General features: G+C 42.4%; 1 protein-coding gene across 1 annotated transcript in view; it reads left to right on the top strand.

Moving 5' to 3' along the window:
- Nucleotides 1-1,527: 1,527 nt before the first annotated feature.
- Nucleotides 1,528-9,238, top strand: part of LOC308289781 (neprilysin-like) — a gene marked incomplete at both ends in the record, with an annotated part of 53,952 nt that continues 46,241 nt past the window's right edge. The window contains 2 exons of the mRNA XM_080731534.1: nt 1,528-1,570; nt 7,887-8,063. Coding sequence (XP_080587660.1) covers nt 1,528-1,570; nt 7,887-8,063 — 220 coding nt within the window. The remainder of the gene's footprint in view (nt 1,571-7,886; nt 8,064-9,238) is intronic.

Here is a 9,238-nt window from a genome sequence, read left to right as displayed (position 1 = left end):
TATAAATGGCCCCAGAAAACGATGGTTTAGTGATGAAAAGTGATGAGTCATCACTTTTCATCAGTTTCATCAGTTTTTTGGGCCCAAGGAATGTTTTTTGTGCAAAACAATTGCTTGTAATGGATTCAGCATCATGACAAACCCGTAGTTAGACCCCTCACATCCTACTTAATACCCAGAAAAAAAATGTTTTCTGGGTATTTTCCTCCTGTATAGAAAGTTGATGGGAGACCGACTCTAGCGGCTGATAACATCAATTAAGCTGGGTCTCAGAAAGGGTTATCATACCAAAATGTAAACTAGAGATATGTAGGAAGTCAAAAATTAAAAAAATGTACGGTCACCTTGGGTGGTACCAATTTGTGAAGATATCTGAATTGGCCCCAGGCCTAAATGTTCTTGTCAATGCAGTCATTCCCTCTTTGAGCTGCAGCCTCTCTCACATTCAGGTTAATAGGCCACCCACCCTTTGACCCTCCAGAATGACTTGTTTGCTGAGCTAATTGGTCTGGTACGAGTGACCTTTAAGTGAACTTTGGTGTCCACAAGCAAGCCCCAATTCATGATAACAGATTACATGTCATCAAAGGCATAGTCTTACCAGTTATGCCTTGGGTATAGGCTACATCTATTAATCAATTATAGCTGTAGGCTAATTAATTAGACTGTCACTCCAGATACTCTAATTTAAAGTACCATCAGCCGATGGTAGGCTAAATTTAAATTAAGAGTCTCTACTCTCTGGATGCGCGTTTTGCTTTTAAATAAGTGAGAACCTTATTGAAGGGTTGTCAACATTGGACGGTCAGAATCCATGAGAAAAAAGCAAAAAAATGTAACATAGTAGATGTCATTTTCTGTGTTCTGGTGAATTTTGGGAGTTTGATACCAAATCCAGGAGAAATCCAGGATATTTGCCAATCCAGGAGACTCCCAGGAGAGGGGTTCAAAATCCAGGAGACTCCTGGGAAATCCAGGAGAGTTGACAAGCCTGCCTTATTGTGTAAAGTAGCCTAAAACACAACCTCAAAAGCAGAACACACTCGGGTGACTCACGCCCATTCACCTGAACCCCTTCAGCTATTTAGGCAGCAGGATCTGCCAGCGCTGTGAGTGTGACAGGGTCACTTTTAAACGCCGCCTCGTAGCAAGAGGAAGCAACGACCGGGGAACTTCACTGCCAGTCAGCCAGCCAGTCCATGTGGACGGAGTCTCCCGTTTGACCACCGATCATCACAATATAAGAATATCTGCGGTGCGAGAGTCTGATGGACACATAGACGACCATCGATTCTCTCCATGCTTGATAGACAGACACAATAGCAAAAAAAAAACACTGACACTGAGGGTGTGTGTGTGTGTGTGTGCTCAGCCAAGGAGGAGCGAGGCGGGATCCGTGGTTAGAGCGTCAAATCACGGTCAAAGCAAGCGGCAAGCATAGCCTACAGATAATCACCGTTACCAATGTTCAGTCCGCGCTGCTGGTTCTGCTCTGTGGATGTGATAGATGTTTGACCAGTGGATGTGATGCCCATATACATCATCGACCGAAAATTTCCCGATACACCTGGTAAGTCGTTTAATAATGCGCCTCTTGAGCTGCACGTGCACGCACGCACGCACGCACGCACGCACGCACGCACGCACACACACACACACACACACACACACACACACACACACACGGCATCGCAGTACGTTGCACTGCGATGCCTTGTGTGTGCGCGCGCGTGCGTGGGCTAGTTGTGTTTTGAGAGTTGCGCTGCGATTGCCTTTGTGTGTGTGTGTGTGTGTGTGTGTGTGTGTGTGTGTGTGTGTGTGTGTGTGTGTGTGTGTGTGTGTGTGTGTGTGTGTGTGACGACATGCGTGCGTGTGTAGTACTAGTAACTGACACATGCACCAGTTGATCAAGCCATTTCTTGGAGTTTTGGGTGTGCGTGCATGCAACAGGAGATGGGGAGCTGGCACGCAATTAGATGCGTGCGTCTTGTTCAGGGCAGCAGGCAGGCTGTGCGCACAGTTGCACTGAGTGACTGCTCGCGGTCTGGCCGATATTGCCAGCCCAGTTGACAACTCCCTCCAGTATTGCCTGCCCTGCTGCACTCTATACTGCACCTTTGAATTATGTTCACCTGAGAATAGAAGATAGTAGAATTTGATTGAAATTATTAATGTTCCCACCTTCATAGGAAGGTCCTGGTTATGGTCCTTCATAGCCAGGACCACAATGGGAACAAGCCCTAGTTGCCTCTGTTTTCAATCTGTAGCCTATTCAATCAATCAATGTTCAGTGATAAATCACAATAGGTTATCTTAAACTCAGTAAAAAATCTGAGTTCAAAATTGATCAAATTCTGCCCTTAATTACCGGTCCATTTTGATTTAACATATTTTGGGGTTGACATTAAATCCTCAAGGTATATATATATATATATAGACCTATATATATATATATATATGTTACGGTTAGTTTGGGTAACTCGGTTAGACTGTGGTAAGAGCGCTTGTTTTGTCGTTCACCACACACCAATCACCACCAGATGGCGACGACAGCCATTCACTAGTGAAGGCGCTGACGTCACTCGTTTGCGACTCTCTTTTTTTATTTACTAGCCTAGCCTAGCCTAGCCTAGCCTAGCCTAGCCTAGCTTGCCCAGGCCTTACGGCCTGGGCATAAATATAACGGCCGCTCCGCCGGCCGCGCGGCCCTGGCCTGCTCTTCGCCCCCGAGCGCCGCAGGCGCGAGTGGCCGCGTCAAGTCAAGGTCCGCTGGCCTTCGCGCCGCTTGCAATGTCGTGGACAATCGAGCGGCTCCGCCTGGAGGACGTTGTTGTGGCGACCGCTTGTTCCGCCCCGTGCCGCACGGCGAGCGCTCCGTTTCTCTATCTAACCGTTTCTCTATCTAACCGTGACATATATATATGAAACTGAAAGTTGGCCAAATTCGAATTCTTATTTAAAGTTAATTACTGTAAGAACATAACATTATAGCATCGTAACTTACCTTTGGACTGTAATATTGTGTGACTTCGTAGGCACTTTTGTGGTCCTTTAACGGTTTTTATCTGTCTCAGTGAATAATGGGTTTAATTTTGTAGTGGTTAGTTTGAGAGACCTCATGGGGACTGTCTATGTCTTAGATAGAGCAGACAGTAGAGCTCATGGAAGTGTGATTGATAGCCTATACAGCAAATGTGGTGATGTGGAGAGAGATGGCGAGACTTCTGTTACTGTTACAAGTGAGATAATGTTGACAAGTAAATTATTGTCAGAGACCTGCAATTTGAGTATTATGATTGCATACGTGTGGAGGCATTTGCATCCCTTAATCATATATACAATGTTATCCCTAATGAGTCATATATACACACAAACAGAGCAGTAAGTATATGTGTGTGTTTGTGTGAGTGAAAGAGAAAGTGTTTGTGTGTGTGTGTGTGTGTGTGTGTGTGTGTGTGTGTGTGTGTGTGTGTGTGTGTGTGTGTGTGTGTGTGTGTGTGCGCGCGTGTGTGCGTGCGTGCGTGCCCAACATGCCACACTTTTGGAAAGACTTTGACCATCAAAGTCAAAGTTGATTGAGGATACATGCACTTGGGGACAGCACTGGTATAGTTTCATTAGTAGGGTACGGTAATGGTTAAGGTTAAGTTGAAAGCAACATGCAGACTATTGTGTATTCTCTTCTGTGGTGAAGGGAATAGAAGAAGAAAAAAAATCAATTCAAGGAAAAAATGAATGTCTGCACACTGATTGTCTGCAATGAATAAATGTGTGGAAATGATGTGATTTGCTGCTGACATGCTGACACATGCATGACATTTGTATAAATGTTTATGTATAATATACTGTATATCTCTCTCCGTCTCTCTCTCTTTCATATATATATATATATATATATATAGTCAAAGACTTTGAGGGGATTATTTTATTATTTTAAAACTTAACTTTATCACTTTTTTGTAGGGGTTAGGGTCAATGCTATATACGGTATTTATTCATGTCAATTATTCATTTAATTATTTATTTTGTGTGTGTGTTCAGTTATTCACTAGCTTCTTCTGCTGCTTATCTTGGAAAATAACTAAATCTCGTCTGCTTCACCCCATGAATTTGAAGGGGCACAGATGAAAGGAACCTGCCTACATGGTAATAGCTGTATTTTCAAACACAATGCACAACAAGCATCATGATGAGACTGGGCTGACGTCACAGAAAGATGTTATTTTCATATGCATAATGTAATACAGTGTTTTGGAGGTTTGCAAACTAAAACCTTTGATAATGGTGGCAAAACTACCAACTTACTACATTTTCTAAACCACTTAAAGGAATAGTTAGACCCCAAAATGACTTTTTCTATTGATTACTCACCCCATGGAGACCTTTTAGTTTTTGTCGCATTCCTAAGCCAAGCATTTGATTATAATACATTTCCCCCCATTGATTCCGGATGGAGACACTAAATGCATTTGTCTGTCTGTCTCTGTCTGTGTTCCTTTTATGCTCATAGTGAGATCCCCTCGGTCATCAATATGATGTCAGTGTCATAGCACTGACGTTTATATTGACTGGCCTACAAGTACTGTACTATGTTCGCGACCATAGGTCGCAGGTTACTATGAAACCCGGCAGATCCTGTCCCATCAATATTGTGTCAGTCTAACCAGTGTGGTTGACGCGAAATGAGTCACACTTGCAAATTAATTCCATCCTTGTCACTTTTATGCCTATATATGGAGATCCCTGTCCCAATGGATCGCCTGGATCTCATCCTCATCAAACCCTAGATATCCATACATGGAGACGACTAGATCATCACCTAAATCTCCATATATGGAGCTTTTCCATATATGGAGCTTTAGGTGTACATCTGACCTCACAGATATGGATATAGCTGACCTGTTCTGACATCACAGTGATGACTCGACCAGCTCAGCAGAAGGGTACATGCAGAAAGTACATGCTAAAGCAGCCATGTGCACTCACCCAATCGCCCACCCATAATACTCTGATTATGGGTACATCAGGTATTGCACTATATAAACTCACGGAACAGTTTCTACCCAGATATACCATCAGACTGTTCAACAAGGCGCCTGATATGTTTTTTAGTCTGTGCTTTTTTCTTCTTGTTCTTCTTTCCATGCTGCACAAACTAGTCTGTGAAACAGAACCGTAAGAAACACACATTGCACTTTCTTTACCCAGCCTTTATGGCATCATGTTAAGCACACCTAAATGACATGTACACACCTGCATTTGGTGCTAAAGAACATGTAAAATACACACCTGCATATGACGCGAATGTTCTAAATATAAGCATAAGAGAAAAGACATGCTACAGCTGTGCATGGGAGGAGGAGACCCCATAGATTTGAGCGGCACTTGTGAGAGGAATGTCAGGCAAGCTACCGGTACGTTACATGCACAGCTAACATGAGGGTGGAGGAGACTTGTGCCCGCAATAAATGTCTGTGCGGACACGTCTTTGGTGAGTTCTGTGTGTTAAGCTGTAGTCAAATCTCCTCCAGCATTGATGAGTGCTTTGTGCCTGCATACCTGTTTTTGGAAGAAACCAGTACCATATCTCACTTGTAACACTGATAATTTTACTGTATACACATGCCTCTCATACCTCAACATACTGAGAGGGAGTGAATTATGTTTAAAGATTTAGGACTCGCCAACCTTCTTGCCCACAGCATTCCAACTCTCTCTCTCTCTTGTTCCCTCTGATCTTTGCAATCTCACCTTCACTTTAATCATTTGTCTCAATCTTTCTGTTTCATTGCTTTCTACATGATGCAAATCAGGATTACAACCGGTTCACCTAATCAGTAATCACCCAACAATAAACGTTCTTCCTGCACGTACAGCTGACACATGCACGCGTGCGTGCGCGTGTGACACACATACACACACACACACACACACACACACACACACACACACACACACACACACACACACACACACACACACACACACACACACACACACACACACACACACACACACACACTGCTATGCTGTGTGACTCGACTTCCAAATAATACTGCAAGCTGTGATATACGCACGCTCCATTTTGAGCCATCACTCACTTGAGTGTAGCAACAGTATATAGAACTGTTGTCAAACAAGTGTGAAAGCCACAGTGCTTTTATCAAAGGGGAAGGCAGCCTGTAGGGAAACAGCAGAGTTTCTGTAAACCTCAATTATGTGGTGCTGTGTGACCTGTGTCACATCAAACTGTGACCAGTCTTTCTTGCAGTGGTGTGTAATGGCCAATTAATAATTGTTTAGTCATGAAGAACAATGAGAATGATTTGAGGCACATTGGAGATTTGGAGCTGTGCTGCTGTGTATGTGTGTGTCTTAAGAATGTGTGGTCTCTCGTCTCGACTCATTAAAAGGGGAGCTTTTGTTTTATAGTTTATACTCAATATAAATATTTTGTAATTATATTATTGTGAGCACAGTCAGTGGAGCATGTCACACCAACATTTCGCTACTTGCACTGTGGCTACTTGTATGAGTGAGTGACAAACATAAACCTCTTTGAATCCTTGAACCTTTGAAGCTGAGAGGCTTTGTCCTCCTGATCAGAGTGCACTCATCCCAGCTAGCAACTAAATAAGACAAGACCTAGTAAAGGTACCTTTTGACATCAGCTTGTAAAAGTGTGTATGCGCACTTGCACTGTGTGTGTGTGCGTGCGTACGTGCGTGCGTGCGTGTGTTGCGTCAGTTAAGGATCAAGGATTAATTGCCTTCAGAGATACGCTTGCTGGGTTACATGAGTTTTCACTTGCCTCCAGACTCCGGAGGTGAAATCAATACTTTAGGGACACCGTCCGAGAGCAAAAAAGAACCCTTTACTTTCTCTGCTTTAGAAGTCGTTTTGTTTGTGTCTGGAGGATATACTGTACAGGTAAACGGTAAGAAATGTTCTGACGTTGTTTTCTTTTCGAAGCTTGCATCTTTGCCTATTTAATAGATTTTTTTATTTTCTTTTGATTTTGCTGTTCCTTTGGAGTCCTGCTGTGTCTTTCTCATCACGTACACCTTTCAGCTCATTCCATTTCTCTCTTCGATTTGCACTTTGTTGACAAATGAGGTACTCGATTCCAGACAACTACTACTTTATTGTACTGCTTGACATTTATTACTTCATTGGGAACAACAGCTTCAATCCGAACATATTTTATTTTTCTCACGTAAACTAAGATGAATGGGATTCATCTTAATTTATAGAAGTATAATGGAGTAGTGACCCACAAATAGCAGATCTACTAGCTCAGGGGTCAGCAACCCGTGGCTCTAGAGCCGCATGTGGCTCTTTAGCGCCACCCTAGTGGCTCCCTGGAGCTTTTTAAAAAGTGTTTGAAAATGGAAAAAGATGGGGGGTAAAAAAATATTTTTTTATCGTCACTGTCGGGCAGAAACCTTGTATCTCCAAGTTTCAAATTTGTATGTTTGTTTTTTTGGAAAGTAAAGCCCTGCTTCATCATACAAGACTGACGCACAAAAGTAGTGAAAACAGCCGATCTACAAGCACACAACGCCTCGCGGTGCGAGGCGTTGTGTGCTTGTAGATCGGCTGTTTTCACTAGTAAATACAAAACGAAGTTTTAGACATACAAGGTTTCCACCAGATAACGACGATATACAGTAAGGCTTTTATAATTTCTTGCGGCTCCAGACAGATTTGTTTTGGGTTATTTTGGTCCAATATGGCTCTTTCAACATTTTCGGTTCTCGACCCCTGTACTAGCTGTTACAGCATGTACATTGGCTATTTTCGGCGCTTGACTCCGTTGTATGGCGAAATCTCTTCCCCCTTGTTTCTCACCTGACCTTCACCTTTCTTCTCCTCTCCTACTGTAGGTGAGTTGGTACAGCCAGCAGCTGAAAGAGGAGAGCTGAGAATGACAGAGACAAACCCCCCGAAGTCGGCTAAGAAGCCAAGCTGGACATCCCTTGAGATTGGTCTCATCACCATCGTCTCCCTGCTCTTCATCGTCATTGTGGCTCTCGTCATCCTCTTTGCCACGCAGAAGACTGGTGAGTTCTGAAACTCTTAACTATAAGCTAGTGGAGTCCAAACTTCTTTCAAAGGGGGTTTGAAATAATTTGAAAATATGAAAATACCGTAGGGCGGACTGCATCTCCTATCATACTGTACCTTTGGACCATAACAAAGTCACGTAAAAATGCATCACATTACAACACTTTTATTTAATTAACTACAGTGCAATATATATGTATTGACAATGTCACAAAATATAACTAGGTGTGAAAGGGTCTCCACAAAAATTGAATTCAAATAAAATAAAGTAAAATTCAAATAACCTTTTTTACACACCTTGAGAATGAGACAACGCAAGGCAGAAGCAGTTAAGGAATTCCTACAAATTCTACTGAGAAACCTGCCCAGGTTAATTTCAAAACGACTACTTTCACATGACTACTGTATAACTGGGGCACCATTAATAATACATTTTAGGAAGGAACCCACGGGACATTTAAAATATGCCCTCGTGACAGAATTAGCCTCAGGGCTGAACTTTGAACATGTCTGCTATAAGCGAACCACCCAATTATGTTATGAACGATCCAATGGTCAGTCAAAATGTCTCCCCCATTAGTATGCAAAGAGATAATTGTGCTCTTACAATGTACTGTACATGTATGCATAGAGGGAACTGAATGACTGCTGTACTTGTCAGGTACAAGGTACAGTAGGTTAATATGCAGAGAACCTCAAATAACGTTTAGACCCTGCCCCAATGGTCAAGAGAAACATGCATACTTCATTGTTTTTAACTTGTTGTTGTTAGTTGTCTTGGACAAGCCAGGTTTGATGGGCCTCCGCGGTGCAAAAGTACAATCACTGAGCCAGAGTGTGCAAAGGTCTTTTAGGGCTCACTATTCGTCAACTTTCATACGACTCTGATAATGCATCATGGCCATAAAATACATTTATTTGAAATGCTTAAAACAGATACGTTATGGATTTGATGTAAATCTCAGCAATTGAAATCTTGTTAACTCTGAACATTAAAACAGGCTGTAATCCCTTTAATTGAATAATTTAAATAACCAAATTCCACTTAGTAATTAACCACTTAGTAATGTGACATTACTAAGTGGTTAAATGAATAATGTCATGTTAAAAAAGAAAACAGGCATATACAGTAAAAGCACATCATGTAGCACTGATGCATCATAAGTGGGCT

Source organism: Nannobrachium achirus (assembly GCF_963921795.1).
Source record: "Nannobrachium achirus genome assembly, chromosome: 8".
NCBI classification, from domain to species: domain Eukaryota; kingdom Metazoa; phylum Chordata; class Actinopteri; order Myctophiformes; family Myctophidae; genus Nannobrachium; species Nannobrachium achirus.
Note: the sequence above shows the minus strand (reverse complement) of the source record. Positions and strands in the feature narration are given on the sequence as shown.